The 21,620-nt window shown below is 36.9% G+C and overlaps 1 protein-coding gene across 9 annotated transcripts in view; it reads right to left on the reverse strand.

Moving 5' to 3' along the window:
• Positions 1-21,620, reverse strand: part of dmd (dystrophin) — a 721,300-nt gene that overhangs the window by 631,957 nt on the left and 67,723 nt on the right. Inside the window, exon 1 of one of the 9 annotated variants that reach the window (XM_088914980.1) lies at positions 8,862-9,222. The exons of 7 other annotated variants lie outside the window; for them this stretch is intronic. In XM_088914980.1, the coding sequence (XP_088771106.1) occupies positions 8,862-8,895 (34 nt within the window). In that variant the 5' untranslated portion in view covers positions 8,896-9,222. Of the gene's footprint in view, positions 1-8,861; positions 9,223-21,620 lie in introns of those variants that run through there. One more of the 9 variants, XM_088914985.1, reaches the window with a different exon arrangement.

Consider the following 21,620-nt stretch of genomic DNA (forward strand, 5'->3'; position numbering starts at 1 on the left):
TAAGAGATAAATAGGACTCAAGTGTTGCCAGATGCAACAACACATGGCCTCTCTGAAAGATGACTACCCAGCAGTGTGCAATATTCTCCAAAAGCCCTATTCTACATGTTGTGAAAGAGTCATTGCGGTTTGGGGTTTTCTTGGATATAAATAGAGATCCACTAGAAAGATCTTCATGTTTTAGAACCAAATTTTGACTTTCCTAATTTAGCTAGGCAGTTTAAATTATTTGTTATGGTAACTAATATAATTCCCTTTAAAAGCATATGAAACACTGTAGACATAAACAAAGAAAAAGAACTGCAAAAGAACTTTCTTATCACTGAAGAAGTTTCTTAAATTATCTCATTACAACAATTCCTGTGTGAAATCCACCACAAAAGGGTTTAATTTATTCAAGGTTGCGGATTTCACTGTATATGTGTGTGTGTATATTTATTTAATTCATTGACAGCAACAATGCTGGAAAATGCTTGGAAAAGCAGAGCACTTTAGGCACGACATAAACTCCATCATTATCTTTTTTTATTTTTAATCCCCTGAAGTGAGACAGAATTTGAGGGCTACAGAGAAACAACTCTCTACTGTGTGGGATTTGTAGACTTTGCAAAGCTGCTGGAGACTTTCAGACAATATCTCTAACACCCTGGGATGTGAGTTACACTAAGTAGATTACACAACCGCCCAAAACACTAAAATATTACAATGACAGCAATAAGACACTTCACAAAAATTCAAAAGCTTTATTACCTATTTCAAAAACATATATTCAACCTTCCTGGAACTTCAGAAAATGTTTTGGAGAGAACTAGTTTAACTATAATTACAATGAGATGCCTTTAGCCCTATAGGAACGTAAGTGATTTATGTACAGTAGGTTCCCAATATTAAAGAACTGTGGTATTCTAAAAAAAACACTGTAGGAGCACAAATATGCCCAACACTGAATGATCTTGCAAAGGCAAAACAGACTTTGTTTCGACTCTTTTTAACATTCAATATACACATGAGGTAAAGAAAAAATACAATTTCAGTACAAGTTGAGTATTTCATTAAAAGCTCACTTCCATTTTTGATTCAGCATTCCTGGACAGATGCTACACCTGGTATTGAAGGCAAAAGAATTGTGTGATCAAGAAGATTGCAGTTTTACTGAAGACATGATGCATTATATAGTATCTGCTGACACAAGCCTTCGTAACATGTCTGAGGGGAGGACAGTAAAGAGATGGGGCAGGCACAGAGTTTTGTGTCAGATGCCATTTACTGTCACATTCCAGTCCATCAGTAACTGGAATGGTGATTTTAATGATAATCGGGTGTGTTTCAGCGCTCCATGCTAAAGAAGCTGGAACAGCACTGAATGAGGGGCTTGCTTACACTGTCCCACAGCTCTCTGAGATTACAGCAATCAAACATACAGAGACAGACGCTCCCCTCTGCTCAGACAATATCATCTTTCTGATGCCTCGCAGTTAAGGGTTGAATAAGCAACAGAATGAACATGACAGTATTAACACAAAGTATAAAGAATGCATGCAACCATTTTTAATGCTTTTCTTGTTAATAAACAGTTTCATGGTACACAGTTTTGATTACTCAATGATTGAGATGTATGGAAGATGCCAACATCTAAATGGACTTCATGTCTTCATTTGTATCTAAAATACAAAATAGGAGCTGGCAAAATAGGTGCAAATTAATGAAGTCTGCAACAATGTGCCCCTAAGTCTAACCTAAGGACTCACAAATGCCCCCCAGGTCTGTACATTACAATCTTTTCTGTTTAAGAAGCACTCACCTGTGTTCTGCCTTGTCAACGCATGATTGAAAGCCATCACACTTTTGATGGGGCTTTATCTTACAGTACCTGCCTCCAGAGAGGCAGAAAGTGTCAATAGAGTGCAAAGCTAAAGGCAAATAGACTAATGCAAATCATTGCATGGAACATAACTGGATTACTTCACAATAATAAGGAGGTAAGAGCTTGAAGCCTACCTTTCAATATATCTATATCCAATTTTTTTGGAAAGACTTATTTTCTTCTGTGGCCTGTTTTTAAATTGCTTCTATCATCTAGTTTTGGAGATAGAATGTTTTTCTTGCCTAAAGCAGTGGTAAAAAATCCATTTAAGTACAGCTCATGGTGTTGTAAATGGATGCTGTTATCTTTCTCACCTCTAGGCAAATTTCTTATAAGAGGGTCTTCTCTGGTAATTAGTCAGCACAATCCTCTTAATATCCCTCCTCCATCTCCCTAGTAAAGTTCATATCAAATGCAGTTGATTAGTTTTTTGTCTTTTATGTCACTTTAAGGACCAGCGTACAAGGCACCCCCAGATACGCACAATTATGCTTTGCTCACTCAAAGATGTTATAAAGGTCCGGTACCATAAGCAAATATTTTCATCTGCTTGCAGTTTTTCAGTCATCTTCTTTTAGGGAAACTTTTGAATAGCCCAAATACCACTGTGCGGTCTTTACACAGTTAATGCCGCCATCAGAGATTAAAGTAGCCAGGGCAGTTTAAACATTACAATTACTGAGCTTAATTAACACATTTAAAATTTAATACAGCACACCAAAACGTTGAGGTCTCATACACAAGTGCATATGCACATATGACAGAATGGTTGAATATGTCTATCTATCCATCACAGATAGATTTAACATGGCAGAAGAGTGAGCTGCTGAGTATTGTTTTGGGGTCTCAAACAACAATATAAAAGATTAGGCCAGGACATACCCAGGCTTTCAGTTGTGGCGCCTGTGGCTGGAAGGTTGCCGATTCGTATCCTGCGGCCGGCAGAGGAATCCTACTCCGTTGAACCCCTGAACAAAGCCCTTCACTCCAGCTGCTCCAAGGGCTCCGTATAAATGGCTGACCCTGCGCTCTGACCCCAAGCTTCTCTCCCTGTCTGTGTGTCTCATGGAGAGCAAGCTGGGGTTTGCGAAAAGACAAATTCCTAATGCAAGAAATTGTATATGGCCAATAAAGTGATCTTATCTGATCTAATCAGATCAGATAAGATCCTCGGTCCTCTGTCTAATTTCAAGAATGCTTTCTAACCCAGTATTACAATGTAGAAGCATATACAGTACTTCCCTGGAAAATATGTAGCACATTTGGAGATATGTGGCAATACAAGCCAGTACTGTGTTGTAGTTGGCATCATTTCCTTCTATGAATTCTGTCACTGAATTTCAGACAAATTCCGAAATTTTGTAAATACTGAAAAACATGCATTTTCCACTGATGTGTTTCTTTTTGTAATATACTGTATGTCATTCAGAACTACATTCAATTTCCTCCATGTTTATGACAGAATAAAGATAATGCTTCTGCTGACAGTATTTCAGTTGCTCTAAATGTGTGAATGCAAGCACTATTTCCCCCAAAAAATAATTCAATAATGCATCGAACACAGGCATACATTTTATATAAAGATATGTTTTTTATATGGGATTCTATTGTGTACAGGAATTTGATTTACATTTTGTCATGCTCCCTGACATTTAAATATAATACTGTGTTTTATGACTACTGTAGTTTAGAAGCACTAATATTACACAGCTTTTCAGAGTGATTCCTGTAAAGTCTACTCATACTACAGTTATTTTACAATTGCACTTTCTTATTCCTATTCTGTTGGATTTATTGTTATAGTGTCAACACAATACCTCAGAAGTACTGTACATGTTATGTACCATCAGAAGTAATCTAGTGTAATCAGTCAAGATTGGATTTAAGGAAAGAAAAGGTCTTAGCTCCATATAACAAATAAAAAAAATAAACCTTTGCACTGCCTGGGAAGGTGCACAACTAATATTCTAATAAATGTGGTTACAGGGGCAAACAATTCAACAATAAGGACATTCTGAAAATGTCAAGAGAATGCTGATTGCGGGAGACAGTATGCAGATCAATCTTAGCATCAGAGTACAAATGATCACCATGGACCAAAACTTGATTAAACATATTCAAAGGTCAAGCTAACTATGCCGTCACATTTGTGTGCTCTGAGGGAACAGACATGGGCTCTAATGATTTCAGACACTGACGTAACCCCTCTCAACAAAGAACTGAAATACACGGGAGACACAGAGCCCATCTTTAAGCACCTTATGACAGGAAGTTACTCCTTCGAGGAAAGTTTAACACTGAACCAAAGGAACACAGTGGTAAAATCAGTGACATTCTCAAGCAAATGCTACATGACTTCAGTTTTAAATATCGTATAAGCCAGATTGCACAATTACTATGCAGTAAATTTTGATTATTATTTGGCTGAAACTTTTATATGATTTGCAGTACATCTGTATCCATTTATACATGCTGGTTATTTTGCTGAAGCTATCAGTGAAATACTTTGCTTAAGCGTACAACTGCAGTGCTGTCATCAGAGCTGAATCGTCTACTTTTCACGTTTTTCAGGTCCAGAGCCCAGGCCACTACTCCCAACTTTGTCTTATTTTTATACATATAAACAGTATTTGCTGTTTTTCATGAAGATCACTCACAATTCATTTTGTTCTACCTGTAGGACAGATACCCAACACATTCAATAAACAGGCAGATGACACACTTTAAGTGTAGTCAAAGTTTACACATAAAAATGGTAAATGTACAAAAATAATTGATTAAAACAATCCTGAAGAGTGACCCAGGCATTTAAAAAAATAAAACACACACCTCATGAACAGTAATTGCGGGATCACAAGGACTTTTGGATCTTACTCTCACCTAATATAGTGGAAGTCTGAGGGTTTGTAAATCTACTGTATGCTTGTAAATAGCCTCAAAAGAAGCAGATTGATCTGTCAATGTTCATAGTCAGTTATGAACCTTGGAGTAATTCTGGTACTGGAACCGATGGTACTTTCAGGTAGTGTGTGATTCAGGACATTGAACACAGAATTTAGGAAGAAAGCAAGGACATAAAGTTTTAAATCAAGAACCTGTCCCTGAAAAACTGGATAGAGGCCAAGTGTACACACTTGTAACCTGCTCTGTTCCTGGCCCCATGCTGTGTGAAATAGAGTCTGCTATTATTCTCTCTAGGAACAGAACTCTAATATTCATGAAAAACCTTTCTAATGTTCAAACAACAGTAATTTTCAGGATTTTTTATGTTTGCGTCCTGCAATAAACCACTAGAATAAAAATCAAATAGACAACGAAGGAGTGATTAATGCAAGTATTTGTGGTTAGTAATCTTGCCATTTGTCTTTATAGTGGTACATTACAATGACAGTAAGCCATGTACTGTTGGTACAATATAGGCCAAGATACAGAAAGCATTACATGAAATGTATCCATTGAACCATGAAGTCAATTAAAGATATTATTCTTTTAGCTACTTTGCTAAATTTAAAACTACATTAAAGTAAATCATTTTTACCTTGCCCCCTGAATGGACAGAAAATGATAGGATTAGAAATCAGTCTTGAATCAAAATGCTGTTGCTGTTGATGGTAGCTTTCAAAAACACATATTTTATGGAATCAACTCTCCTAAACAGGAAATATTTCATTGCACTTTGCCTGCCAGACTATATATAACCATGTGTGTACTAATCCTTTTTAGCTGCCTGTGGGCCATGAATAATTGTATTTTTTTTCTTCAGAAGCTCGTGGTCTTTGACCTTTTTGTCTGCCTCATGGCAAACAAAAATCTCTAATATATTCCCCTGGTAACTCACAATCATTGTACTCAGGAATAGGTTTAACTACTGTATATCCCTACATGGCCTCCAAAACACCCTTCCACACCCCACATCCTGGCACATAGCAAATACAAACAAAACGTCACCCGGAGACCACATTTTACTTACTGACCTCAGTGCTCTGGTAAAAATTTTGGCAAATGTAATGTGAAAAATATGCCTTCCTGTTTGATTTGCTTACTGCACATCTGCAGTAGTATAGTAAACACAGTTTAATCAATATTAGCAGCAGCCACTGGAGTCAGCAATTCCCAATACGAAAGAAAAAAAAAAGTTCCCAGGAAAACTAGATTCAATAAAGGAAAGGGACTTTTTATTTTCCCACACTGGAGCTCTTGAACTTCATGGCATAAAAAAAATTACTAAATTCAAGTCAGAGTCAGCTGCATTGACAGAAAAGACACAGCATCCAAGGCCAACAGGGAGTCTGTGTGAGTAATCTTACCTTTCAATTCAACCGCATTGGGGGAAAAAATTAAATGTTGGGAGTAACAAATGAATCAAGGTCACTAATCTCCCCATCATGGCACATTTTTTTTATTTCTTGTTCTTTGTGATATTACATTCCCTTAACATGCCCTGTATGTCTGGAATAGCTAAAACGCCTCCATTACCTACATTCCTCTGCACATTGGATAAAAACTGCTTTCAAGAGAAAGGCAAATTCCCATCATTTCAAAATGCTTTTTGCACTCACATATCTCACAGAACAAGTGGGAGAAAAAAATAGCTACTTGACGTCTCTAGTACGGTGTCCCCATTATGTAACCTTTAGAACACAATACTTACAAATTCAATTAGGTGACTGAATCAGCATTATCAATGTGAGGGAGCTGTCAGAACTGTTTTTTTGTTTTATTTTGTTTTCATTTTAACCTAAGGATGCTTTGTTTGGCCTTTATGTTAATTAGAGAATTCTAACCTACTAGAACAGAAAAAATAATTTTCGAATGTGTTTTTAAATGCACGTCAATTTGTTGCGAAAAGTCCGTTTGAAGCTGTGCATATAGAAATACTCTTAAAATATGTTTTACATTATGTTATCTGCATTTTTAAGTTTCTTATAACTCCATATAAATACAGTTTATATATAAGCATATATATAATTATATATTCAATTTATTTGAATTTATACATTATTGAATGTTTCCATGTTATACATGCTTCAAATATACAGTACATTGTATATGATACTTTTTAGAATTCAGTGAGATGATCAAAAATAAAATTATTTCATTGATCCTTTAAGCACAGTTTGACCAAGAGATGTTTAGTAGGTCTTTATAATGACTTTATTCCCCTTTTAAGCATAATCTGTACTGTACTGTATATTTTAATTTAAATATGATAGATATACATTAACTTTACACTTAAACTACATACTTTTATGGCAAATGCTACATTTGAAGATGTTCAATTTTAATACTAAGGACCTGAATTTTAAATCCTAGAATCACTAGCTATTTTCATATCCTGATGTTCTGTAAAGCCACATAGAGTATTTCACCTCTCACTAACCTCTGAATGTTAAATATATTTCCATGCAAAAAAAGTATCTTCTATTCACACAAATTGTTTTGACAGGAACACTATGAAAATATCATCCCTTTAATGCAACTGGAACTCTTCTCTGATAAATAATACAGAAGAAACATAAAAACCTGTGCAGTCTGACAGTCTTACAGTCATAGGTTTTTAACTAACTAGAACGTGTCCTGTACACGTGTCTGCTGTTTGCCTTGGATGACCCCTGTTCATTCAAAGGAAATACTTATTTAAGCTTAAAAGTCATGTATTTCAATCTGCATGTCATCAATATTTTTAACAATAATAATAATCAATTATTGTAATATAACTATTCACATTGCGTAGTTTAGAATTAAATTAGGACAAAATAGATCTGAAATAACAATCGATGTACAAAACATTATGTCTGCAATCAACTTTTTGTCTTTTTAAGAGAACATTTTGATTATTTTCTTCCACGTTCTGGCTCTGGAACATTACTGTATGTCTCTGTGTTTATTTTTTCATTTGCTTATGTTAAACCTCAGGGCTTTGCCTACTCCTCTGACACAACATTATTTAAAAAGAAGCTGATTTTGTACAAAAAACATGGCAGAACTGCACAAGCACAAATGGAAGTAGACTCTTTGCTAAAAATCACTTTGACTTGATACCAAACAGGGTTGGAAGCAGCATGCTCTGCTTTTATAAATTATTCCCAAAGGATTTCACATCACAAACCAATGTTTCATCTGTCAATTACTTTTCAGCTAGTCTATCAGCATTATCAGGAAGGACCAGTGGAGCAGTACATGGTGAGACAGCAATAAAAGGCCAAAGCTAGAGAAGGTGTGTCACCATGGATACAGCTAGGTGCATCACAGGAGAAGAGCAGTTTAGCCCTCTACTGTCCCTGACTGTCTATGCTAAAACACTGTTGCTAAGGCTTTCTTTTCTTAAAAAAATATTGCCTTTCCTTCTGAATTAAAGTGAGAGGTAAAATGTTAGGCATAGAATACATCCATCAAGGACTTGTACGCATTTTTATATTATAGTTTATTTTAGTTCCAAGGAGGTTTCAAAGTTGAAATCCTTTTTGCACTTCATGTTTGTGCTTTTTAGAAAACACAGTGGAGTTCACATCATTTACTGACGTCCTTAAACTTCAAGCCAGAAGTACTCCCATTCAAAAAACAAAATACAGTTACCTATAGTATATCGTTAAGCCTGTAACATCAGAAAGAAAAGTGATATACGTTTAATATTTATCCTAAACATATAATAACATTTTACAATCACAAGTTTCAAAGAGGCAGTTAAATAAAGGACGAAAGTGTTTGATTAATAATTGTGTCATTCAGTTTTGTCACATTCCCTGCCAGTACAGCTTCTGTAGCTGAAAAATCCATTAATTTATACAGCCTTCTGAAATAATAACTGAATAAGTGTATGAATATCTGTCATTTCAGAAGTGTACATTATGTTCATTCAAAAATTTGAAATGCCTCAAAAATCATCAGTACTGTTTAAAACGTTTTTTTAAAAAGCATCCATCAGTGAAATCCAAAATATAACAGATTCTTCAGACATGACACAAAACTTTTCAGCATGTTCAGAAACTGTACTTACACAACTCGTCCACTTCATCCTCACAACAAAGCATTTGGAAACGGGAAGAGCTTGCACAGGCTCCAAAATTTGAAATACAGATACAGTAAAAACCGCTGACAAGAAGCGGGCGACACTTTTAAAAAGTCTTCAGCTGTGGTTTTCACCGTGGAGCGTGACGATGCCTGCACCCTGACTCCAGCCCTGGAGCCTCAAGAAAGTTGCAGCTGTTACTGTAGCTCCACTCGAGGCTCCTCTGTGTAACATCTGAGGAGGAGCTGGTCTTTGAGTACAGTAAGTATCACAGGAAAAGGGGAGGACTGATCCGGGTTTTCAGCAAGCAGAAAAAGCCACTGATGCCAAAGATCGTTCATCTGCTGGAGGCCCCTAGATGTTTCAAATTCCAGGCCTAGTACAGAAGCAATAAACATCCTCTCCCTTAAAACACTGCAGCTCCCTGCAGCAGGCTGGCCCATGGGCTGTACTATACAGTACATATATGGGTTGCAATAGCACACAACAGCTGACCAAGAGTGACATTATGGCATGGGCCACAACACATGACACTGATATACTTACCACCGCTTTCCAACACTAAATGTTTCAACACAGCACTGCTTCTTTCTTAGAGAGTGGTCAAAGAGGGGCAATCATAAAAACTAGTGTTTGTTTTCCCATGGGGATAAAGTTGTGGCCATCTCTTATTAATGTAATGGCAGCTGCATTACTGTGATAAAAGACAATACTGTTTAACATTTTATTCACTTCTCGCGTGGCCACTGTATTGATCTCTAACAAACTTTTTTTTTTTACTCAGTGTTACTGTAATTTAATACATATGTTTATATGGCATTGTGTCACCAAAGTACTGTGGCGATACAAGGGGAGGGATTTTTATTTCTGATGGTGCAACCCAATTTGACAGAGGCTGTTATCAGCAGAAACGGGATTTACCAAATCTTTCAGCCAAGTCTTTGAAGTTACAAAATAATTACTTCCTAGCTTCTGACCATGAAATAAAACTATACAAAATTAAACTTTAAGCAGGAGAAAAGAAACAAAAAGTCTTGGAGCATTAGGGTATGTACTGTATTATTGTGCTTACACCTGCTCTCTATTACTTTGCTACAAATTACAGTACAGTTTGGGATTACATTCTGGGAATCTTTACTGTAATGTGGTGTCAAGTACATTTTTCACCTGTGTATGCCTTAAAATACATAAAAGTGTTAACAAGGATACAGGAGTTATGGCTAACTCATGTGACAATGGCAAGTTTTTTCACCTTAGAGATTCTCCTGATGATTTATGTTTTTTGAGTAAGCTCCTCTCTTAGAATACGAATTCTTGAGTGAAGAATTATAGCTTCCTTTCTCTTTCATATTAATTACATTACCACAACTCATTACTACCACACAAGCTTTACAATCAACAAACACGGACACACATTTCATACTGACTTCTGTTGGGTTCTTTGACACTTGCCTTTAACCTTCCGTGACCCCTAGCATGAGTACAACATGACTATCATGTTATTTATTCGGACAAGGGTTTTATGAATGAGATCAGAAAGAGCTGCCGGGGTCTGTCAATGGGGTAAAACAGACATACTGGCCATTTTTATGAATAACCCGAAAGGTGTCCCGCAATCAGTATATATGAAAGAGCCTGTTATGTCCCAACACTCCAAAATTATATGTACAGTATATTAGGAAGAAACATATAATAATCGAGCCATGGATTTACAAGTGAATTGATTACAAAGTATAGGTCAGCCTGCAAGATATAATGAGCACTAGTCGATGATCATTTGGTTTATTACATACACTCTTCAGTGTGATTTCCCTAGAAGGCATTATTTTTCAGGGTGCTAAAAGGATGAGAAAATTATCTATTAGCCTTTTGTCTTCTGAGGGCTGGCATGGCTCTCAAAAGACAATTTCCCTCATTATGAGATTGCTTTGCACACTGCTCACCTGACAGTATTACAGAGGAAAGCTCTGAAAAGAAAGACTAAAGGCCCCAGGATCACACAGACCGAACTTCTTCCTCAGAACCGTAAATCCTTAGCAGGTCTGTTTCACACTACAATGGCAGGGTACGTCAGAGATGTAAACACTGGCTTGGGTGCCAGCATCACAACTCCAGAACACCATGAAGAGAACACTGTATGCTTTACAATATTTTTCCCTACAAAAGAAAATTATTTTAAGTAAAACGTACACTAACGTGCCTAGAATTCAAACACGATGCCACTTGGAATTCAAATTCAAATCTAAGCAGAAGAATCACATGTCTGCAGTATTAAGAAACAAGTGTTTTGAAAACTGTCTCATAGAGAACCTGGGAATCAAAAAACAATAATTTCCCAAGAGAGGGCCAACAGACTAGCTGTCTTCTGTGCAATAACCGGCATAATAAAATGTCTTTTTTTTTACAAATGGAGTCATTCACCTACAGTATCACAGGCTATGCACGCTTTTTTAAAATCATTTCTCAAACAATGGAAACTGTAATAGAGAATAAAAAAACAAGAACAGCACCAATAGAAAAGAGCTTGTGTGTCTCTTGGGACTACTACAGTATCTACAACATTATTAAACTTTATCATATGGATTTCAGAAACATATTAATATGGAATCGGACGCAAAGGTGCAATGCACAAATTTCAAAAGCTGAAAATTTCACAAAATAAAGAACACACCCCCAGACACAGCTGCATAATTGCAGAGTGGAAAACTGTGACGTAAAGGATTATTCTAACCACATGGTTGATGTGTCTGCTTTCCATTAAGGATCAGAATAGGTGCCCTCAGGATGCTGTGGTTCAAAGAAGAACATACTGTAGCTCCATTGAAATATTGATTATTCCTTAACAAAATACAGATTTATTTAAAATAACTTAAATCTAATTAATACATTAAGATATAAAAAAGTATAAAATATGAAGAGAACTTGAATCTACTGCAGTACTGTATATGTCTACCATATGTGTATTTTTTAATTTTATTGACAAGAAGAAAGTAGTAAATGTATTTTCATTTCTCTAGATTTTAGCAGTTAACAAGTTGTTAACAAGTTGTTTACTCTGGCATTCTGAAGAGAAGGCTTGCTCATATTTCATTTACAGTAGCTTCACTGTTTTAAAAGCTGGTGTGTGCTATGGCTCACATGGTCCAATTATGTAGCATGACAATATTCTTAGCTTAAAAACCTAAGCTCAAACCCAACCATGTACTGTACATAACGAGGCATGGATTGATATACTGTACAGTAGCAGGCTTGCAGAAAACAGTACTCTAAAATTGACGCAGAAGGTCTTAATTGACCTCATCTGCATTGGAAAGGGCATTACGGTCTCAAAACTGGTCTCAAAATGTAATTAGCACAACGTAATCAGCTCTGCAGTGGAATTATCTCAACAATATGCTCTCCCCTGCAGATGGTCAGAACATTCCTTCCAGCTATTATATTGAAGTAAGGAAATCAGTGTTAGTCCCCATAAGACACCTCAGTGGACTTTAAAAGGTACTTTCTATGTAAAGTACATGTGCTCCACTCTACCTTTGCCAGCTGAGACACAGTACATGATTCAGTGGAAACTCCACACATACACTTACTCCACACTAATATTCAAATTGGGGCTGTTTGCCTTGACTCCATTCATGTGCCCTGGTAACACTAAGCTACTGTAGCGGCAATTCTCTTCTCTCAAGTAACTGCACTGAGGTTTAGCATGTGATCCATGAAGCCCAGTGAAAATTCACTGGGTCCAGTTTAATGAAAGGAGCTTCCTGTCAAGTGTGATGAGGGACAATTGGATACCAAATAGCCTTGCAAATTCCCTTTGCAATATTCCTGCAAGCCACATTCCCAGAAAATATGCACTTATGTTTTTGCAAACTCTTGCAATTAATTAATCATTAATCTCACTGATATACATGTATTAATTAATTAAGGGCAGCTGCTTGACAGTGCTGCACTGGTGTCCCAGGTGAGGCGATGCTGTTGCATGCTTCAGCAAGGCACTTCACCTGAATTGTTCCGGTAAAGTGCACAGCTGTATAAATGAGTGAAAATGTAAGAGGGTTTGGTTAAAAGCTTCAGCCAAATAAATGAATGTAAATTAAAACCAGCAAGCCTGTGAGACTTTTATTCATGCAAGCATTACCTGTGCTCATGCAAATTCACCACTGGACATTTATTACTATTCATATGTCGTCACAGTTGTAGTCACTTTATACTAAGAAGGAACTGAGCAGTTCAAAAGTGGGGCATGAGCTCTGTGTGTTTTATACATTAATCACAATGTCTATAATGTCATATTCAAAAATGTTATTCAGTCTGCTTTGTTTAACTAATAATTGGGATAGAAAGTACTTGTTGCATTTGGGATGTTTTTTCGGTAAATAATGTACAATATTTAGATCATGTGTGTTCCTTGAGGGATTTCACTTTGATTACTTACTCATACTAATTGTTAGGATAAGTAGTTAAATCACCTGTGTTATTATATATTTCTCAGTTGCTAAATTTCTGCATAAAACCTGACTCAGCAGTCCACCTCTCTTTTACTAGGCATGAAACTACACACTACTTTTGCAACAAACTGACTAAACAAAACAAAAACAAATTTTCAGGTACAAACAAAAACAGGTACAATACAGTGTCCATCAAATTAACTCTTACCCTTAATGGAATAGAACTAATAAACATCAAATAACAAAATAAACATTTTACATAATGTTTACTATCCAATGCTTAATAGTTTTTGTACAGGACATACTGTAGAGGCAGTTGTCATAAAAAGTCCCGAATAACATGAGTGTCACATTTATTTACCGTACACCCTAGTAGTTAGTACAATATTTTGTAAATCCTCCCCTGGCAGAGATTACCTTGACTAGACAGCTCCTATGCTGTACAGTATGTGTTCTGTGAGGTTTTGGCATTATGAACATTCCCTTGTGTAGAAGTCCTTCTGACTCTCAATTTTCCATTAGTGAAGTGTCACCTTGAGTTACAATAACAATTGTAAAATTGAACTCGGTCTGGAGATTCTGACTGCAAGTTGAGAACATTTATTGTGTCTGCAATTTACCATCCCTTTGTCAATCTGGATGTCTGCTTTGAATCATTGTCTTTGTGGAATGCCCAATTTTGGCCATGCCAAAGCTTCTTGCAGAAAGAACCAGGTGTTTTTTACCAAATGCCCTTGTTGCAGTTCATGATTTCCCCTATCTTTATAATAGCTCCAGGACCCGTAGCTATAAAACTACCACATAATAAAGCATAACGGACTCCTCCCATCCACCAATATTTCACAGTGGATGTGAGTATTTTCTCAACATAACCTCCATGGGTTTTTTTTTAAATATAAACACCGAAGAGGACGTCCCAAAACCTCACTCTTCATTTCACTGGACAACTAGATATCGGTTAAATCTGTAGTTTTATTTGAAAAACCAGAGCTGCCTCCTTCTGTGGTGTGCCCTCAGGAAAGGGTTCCTCCTCACAACCAGCTAACAGTACCACATTAATGCAGGACACATTGAAAGTTTTTCCCTCTCCATTTCATGAAGAGGCCAGTGGGCCTCCCAAACCACACAGTAGCCTCCCAAACCACTTGTTCCACAGGTTTGGGTGGCAAGATACATCTGCATTCTCTTCTTGGCAGGGTGTCCTTAAACGTGTTAATAATTAACAACACAGCAGAAAGTAGTAAGTTCAACTTTTTGTGGATTCTTCATCCCCCAACATGTGAAGGTCAGTAACTATTTGCCTGCAGACATCAAAGAGATACCTGACCTTAACCGTGATGATGCATTCTGTTGCTGAACGCATATTGCCATGTGTTGTCTTTGATTGATTCCCCAGGAAAGAAAGGAAACCTTCAGAGGCCTCTCAATTGCTCTGGCTATATAGGCTTCAACTGCAATTTCAGAGGATATAATGTTTCTGTAGATTTGTATTTATTGAATTATATCTAAAGGTGCACTTAGAGGAGCGAATGAATGCGACTCTCTTGTTTTCTAGAATTCAATTTAATTATTTATGACAAATATGACTCTATGCAATGCTATCACGTCCGGTATCACAGTCCTCATACTAAAGGCATGGTGCGCAAATAATTACATTTAAATTAAAAACATGGATTGAAATGAATTACTCCACTTTGTTTCCTTTTTTCAAAATTCCATAACAGCCCATAAGTCAGTAGATGGCTATATTTATTTAAAGTACAATCACAATTCATTTTTGTGTGTGTGGGAGTTTTGAATTTCTTTTTTTGGCCATATCTCCGTGTAAAAAAAGAAAGGGATTCCAATTTCTGTATATTAAGAGCTCCTTACAGAAGAGTATTTTGCTTTAAGATCACCCTATTAGAGCACCACAGTGTTGCAGTGGTTAGAATTCCTGCCTTGCAGCTCTGGGACCCTGGGTTCAGTTTCTGGCTTTCTATCCGCTTGGACTTTGTAAGTTCTACCCCCGTTCGCATGGGTTTCCTCCAGGTGCTCCAAAGACAAGCTAACTGTCTTCTGTAAATGTGGCCCTGCTCTGAGTGCATGTGCCCCGTGACAGACTGGTCTACCTCGCCTTGTGCCTGTAGGTTGCTGGGCTGGGCTCCAGATTCTACCAGACAATCACCCACTGCTCACTAAGAGCACGAATCAGGAATTACTCCCCTGCGATTGCTGCTCAGGAATCCTCCACCTTCCCCATACAGCCGCCACTGCAGCAGCCCCTTAGCTTACAGTATTGAGGGGGCTAGCTGACATCCGCAGGTATCACCCCTTTGGCCAAGTAAGTTAAACACAAAAATATTTAAAACCCTCTTCCTCAATACCTTGGGAAAGCAAGGGAAATATGTCTGAAACTACTGAATCTACAGTACACCTACACTAGCTGGCTCATGGGATCTCATTTTACACTTGCTCTGAATCTGCTCATTCTACAAACATACTGCATTTCCAGTCTCTCAACTTCATGTGTGTGATAACATCTTACTCTTAAACAGGTACCTACTATAAGTTGGGTCCTTGGCAAATATGTTAAATCAACAGAAATTACTTAAAATAAAAAAACAAAATACCCTTGACCTCACTGAAGTGTACCACTGGCACATTTACACTGGAACCAGCATTTTTAGGTCAAGGATCTGCATGAAAATGACTGACAGCTCTGAAAATAGATAGCTTCAAATATGACAGATTTACATTGTGAAAAATCTTGCAGAGTGAGAAACAGCAACATTCATGTTTAAATCCCAATGAGCAAAGGTTATAATTTTTTTAAACCCGTTCTTTATTTTATAAAGATAGACAGTAATGCTCGTGTTTGTCAGCCTAGGGTTAAAAAGGTAAATAAAAAGGGAAATATTATATAGAAAGAAAGATTTAATTAGATAAATCATTTCAGACAACTGCAGTGAAAGAGAAAATTTTCTAAGCAAGGGGTCCCACAAAATATTAATTTATCTGCAGGGGATATCTGTAAAAATACAGAATGGTTAAATGAGAATAGTCGGAATTTGTTGATAGATCTATAATACATAAAATCACAGTTATGGTTTTGCAAACTCATACAACTTAGGAACAAAATGTCAATTCTGAGAGACAATAACACCTTGACAGACATAAAATCATTAAACCTAACAGGATTTAATATTTAAAAGATTATTCTAAATAGCGAACACAGAAAGCAAGACTACATTTTTCATTTCCCTGCCATATTAATTTAAACCAACATATGAAAGCAACAGTTTTATAATGCAAGCAAAGAATGAATTAAAGCCAGACAAATGCTTGGAAGCTTGGAATATAGGCAAAAATGTTCATTGCTCATATATACAATATACAGTATATACACAGAGATGTATAGAAAGACCCCTATACATATCTACATATAATAATATGATATTAAGAGATCAAACTTTGTGACATGTTTTAGTGAATGAGCAAATATAGACTGCCAGCCTTCTTTTTTGTGCTTTGACATGTACTGTATATCTTTTCAGCCCTAAGCAGCAGCAATACTAGTCTGCCTCTAACAGTATTATCTTGGAAAGAGAAATACCGAGAATCTCTCAGTGAGTTCAAGGACCTTCATAAAATATTTTGGACATGCTCCAAGAGCATCAAAATCAAAGCTGGTTTTAAAGCACTTCACTGCGAATAATATAACGTTTCTGATAAGCCAGAAATGCCGCATCAGTTTAAGACTCCTTATTTATAATTTATGAAAGAGGTATTACAATGACAACTGGAACTAGATAAGTCACTTAATCAGATGCAAATGCAGGAAAGATTATGCTGTAGATATCGTTTAAACTGAAAATTTCCCATGATCGATGACAAACAAATCAACACCCTAACAACATGTTATATGTTGAGTAATAAGACAGCACTTGATGCCAACAGTCCATTATATGAGGGAGAAAAGATCTTTCTTACTCGGTAATCTTTACTGTGCTTAATAAAGTTACTTATATATTCATGTGTTGGCCAAAGGTGACTGTATTAGCATTCTGACTGCTAAAATAATTAGCTTGAAAATGTCATTAAGGCTGCAGTGAAATATCACTTTCACAATCCTTCCATCAAAGCTTCAGTGGCTCTCATTAATAATGAAATATCAACTGGTATCAAGGAAACGATCAAGATGGATCAGGTTTTAATGAATGTTTTGGTCAGAAAGGTTTCAAACTGGTTTGTGCTATTTGTGCTAAAGGAAATTTAAAGTTATGGATTTTCAGCTGAAATCTTTCTATTTTCTTTCTCGTTGTAAATTCGAAAACCCGAAAAAATAAGACAAACTGTACCCTTAATTTGAACAGGACAATCAAAAATGTAATAGGCAGGTGTTTAAACTAGCTCTTTATGTGTAACAGGTCTTTCATTGAAGCCTCTTTCATCCTTCCAAACTGAACTAGTGGTCCCACATGCTTGTTGCATATCACTGAAAAACATTTCAGAAGGGCTTCAGATTGGCTCACTGAATTAAGGTGCTCACTCTGACAGAGCCCCTGTGGTTCAGACACTGCTGGTCTTAGTCAGTCATTAGTCAGACATGGCTGGGGTTTCCTCAGTACGCTCACAAAAAGACCAGTTAGGCTGCTGGAGTCAGTATCTTTAGCTTGCCAAATGGGGGCTCTTGGGTCTCACCCCAAGACATACTGTATGTCACTCCTGAAGTTGCAGCTAACTCTTCTGTAAGGCCAAGTGGCCCTCCTAAGGGTATTAGAGGAGAGAGTACACAAGGCTCTCCTTACTACTGTCCTTTACCATGGTATATTTACCATAGACGTTTTACACTTTTACTGTTTTACCACGAATTTACTGCAGTGTCCTAGTTTCACTACACTGTATTACACTGAACCAAGAGAACACCATGGTGTTCCTTTTACGGTGACACATTTAGCATGGTATTCCCATGACCCAGTATAGTAAAGCACAGTGAAGCCACAGGAAGATCCTGGATGTCATGTGAGTAAGGTAAAACCTCACACTCTTCATCCTCAAGTTCAGGATGTGAAGAACTTGTAAGTGATGCTTCTTTTACTTAACACGTACAGTACTCTCTTCAGTTTTAAATCACATCAATTATAATGCTGTAATATGGAGCTTTCTAAACAAAATATATCATTAGAATTGCATTTGAAGTGTTATGAAAATGGTGTTTATAGCCTCCTACGCGTCTACAGCACTAAGGACAGAAAGTCAAAATGGAAGTGTCTGGGTGCACTGGTTTGTGCAGGGGAAGACTTTCTTCTGCAGCTCATTACATTCAGGATACGCAGGTGGCTGGAACCATGAATAACAGGGCTGTCGTTACGCCCCCAATCTGCATGGAGAATGATCTTCATTACACAATGTCATTTAACAATTGACATTTGATCTGGAGAATTTCTCAAGAAAAAGAAATTTCTTGAGAGCCCTGTCATCTGGTATCACCTTAGACTGGAATCCTGATGGAGAGACAGCTGCTTTCACCACATCTTTGACACCTTATCTGCTCAGCATTGTTCTTATAGGATGTAATCATAACGCATTACAGTTAACATAATTAACGTTTCAGGCAAGCTAAGTATTAATAATAATTTTAAAACCACAAGCAGTTTCAAAGGCACAGTGTCACAAAATATTAAAGTCACTGTGGCAGTAACAAACTTTGAACAGCACCAGGCCATACAGTATATCAACATCAAAACAAAAGGGCACTAGGGCATCAACCATCTTGCTTTGTGAAGAAATCTTATTTTTCCATTCTGCAATTATAAACAAAATGACAGCTCTGAAGTTTAGACTTTTTTACTTTTACTTGCTGGCTGCAGCTCTGAGCACGACATCAGAAACATGTGCTTTTAGAAACTGACATGTGATGAACGGAACTAACTGAACATAAAAATAATTATTTCATCCAAATAAGAGACACAAGAAATCTACAACACAGCTTTGCCAAATGGGAAACGAGCATTATAATATGTGCAAAACCAAATAGTTCTAGTGGACATGCAATACAATATGAAGTGATGCTGACTGATAAAAGGAATGTTTTTGCAATTGTAAAAGCCTTTGGATACACCTGCTTGCCACTTTATTATAACTACTGATTTGGAATGCAAGATTAGAATTTATACTCTCTTTTCTTCCTGAACAATGGTATTTAAGGTTCCTTGTCAGGAAACCTGTGTGTTGAGCTCATTTGTTTTCTATAATGCCTGAAAACGATGGACAAATGTATTTGAAATGTTTTTATCTGTATTACTTGTCAAAATACACATTGCCTTTAGTACCTGAAATATGCCTCTGAGACTCAACATATTACACCATTTAGAATATACTGTAGTTTACATTCTTATGACTTCAGGCTTTAAACGTGTTTTATATTCTGAAGTTTACAAAGTATCGGGCATTAAAATGATGCTTTTGATGTAATAAAACTGCCACAGAAATGGCCTTGCTCTAAAAGCCTTGAAGACTAGTACAATTCTCGAAGCTGGAACACAACAAACCTATATGTACAGGTCTGAGTGAACCTCACAATTGCCTCTTTGGAAAAGTAGACAAACATTTATTACAGTGTTCAAGAAACAAAGAGAACATGTCTGAGGAAAATAGAAAAAAAAACAAGATTTCGTGATTTTAAGATCGACTGAGACACAATAAAGTTTTTTCACTTTTTTAAGGGCCAAACAGTACTTTTAAGTTTTGTACGATTTCACATAAAAACAAAGGAAACTGTATCTACAGTAACACTGCCTATAGGAGATGTAGACTTACGAATGGTAACCGTGATCACAACACTGGGATAGGTTATTAAGATTGCATATTTTGGGTACCTTGACTTTGAGAGACTGAACATATACATGATTTAGTAAGACTGTATAAAGTAATAACTATTGCTCTGCCTTCTCCATCCATAATTAAATGCTGCTCTACACTGCACTGTCCATATTACCCTGACCTTATTAGTGAGTTACTGGTATCCCCAAGTCTAGTGCAGGTCTGGAGCCAGGTGGCATCACTGTTTTGTGAGTGCACATGTGTTGCTTCTGATTTGCTGGCCACGTAACAGTGCCAACATGGATACTGTATTATACACTGCAGAGTAGTAATAATTTTCTAATACAATCTTTTTTTTTCTATCGGTTTTCATGTCTTCATCTACCGCATTATTCATTATTCAAAAGCAGAAAGCTGTTCTAGTTGTTGATATTAAGAGTCAGTCCTGATGTAAAAAACCTTTGAGTTATATTGTCACAAGACAAAACAATTTGCACACAAACAGCAGTGTTGGAAATGCTTTTAATTACCACACTGAAGAGTGTGGCAGTCTGTATTCCCCATTTACAATATAAAATCCTGTAATTCATCAAATAAAGTTCCAACAAACAGAGATACTTGTATCTGAGTAAATAAACTACTACATAATCTTTAACAGCCTGACATTCTTCTTCCTTCTGAATTCAAAATCAGGTTTAGACATTATCCCAGGGAAACTGCAGCACATCAGTTGGTCAGTGCTGGGTCACTTCATTTCTTCTATTAAAAACAATTAGCAAGGACACAAATCATTTTGAGGTTAGAAATAACATTTGTGCTGCCCTTGTCAACTACCTCAAAATACAGGTCTGTACCTCCAAGTTAGTTTCTCAGATATTTATCTCTTTAATGTAAAACATACTGTACAGTACAATACGGTACATTTAAGTTGCCAGAGATCATTCTATAAATACAGTACAGATTGTTGTTTTTCATACATATTCTTTGCATTTCCAACACGAGGTGAGTAAAATGTACAGTACAGAACTGTCAATGCATCAGCAAAATACTGTATATTGTAATGGGGATGGAAAGTCCAGAGTGGAAGATTTGGTCTGAACTATGTTTTCTGGACCTGCCACCCTCTGTCACCTGACCAGCTAGGAGAAGATAACTGGTCAGGTGGTGAATGAAAAACCAAGAGAGAGAGTAGAGCCACTGTACTGCAGGAGAGCAGAGGGAGAAGGTGCTAACAGAACAACAGGTGCACTTGACCCATGGACATGTGAATTTATTTTGCATTGAAGAGTCACTGAGCAAAAAATAAGCCTAGAGAAGATTGTTTTGGAAGGGTTTTGTGAGGAGTCTCCGAGAGAGACTTGAAGCTTAGGGAAGGCTCTTGGAGAGAGATTACACTTCAGAAGCTTGTTGAAAGGGTCGCAGAGAAAGACCTTATTGTGAAAACCAATAAACAGCTTAGCTACCCAGTTATTGATAGAGAGGAGCTAAAGAAGAC

This window comes from Atractosteus spatula, chromosome 4 (genome assembly GCF_055471065.1).
Source record: "Atractosteus spatula isolate fAtrSpa1 chromosome 4, fAtrSpa1.hap1, whole genome shotgun sequence".
Classification (NCBI taxonomy): domain Eukaryota; kingdom Metazoa; phylum Chordata; class Actinopteri; order Semionotiformes; family Lepisosteidae; genus Atractosteus; species Atractosteus spatula.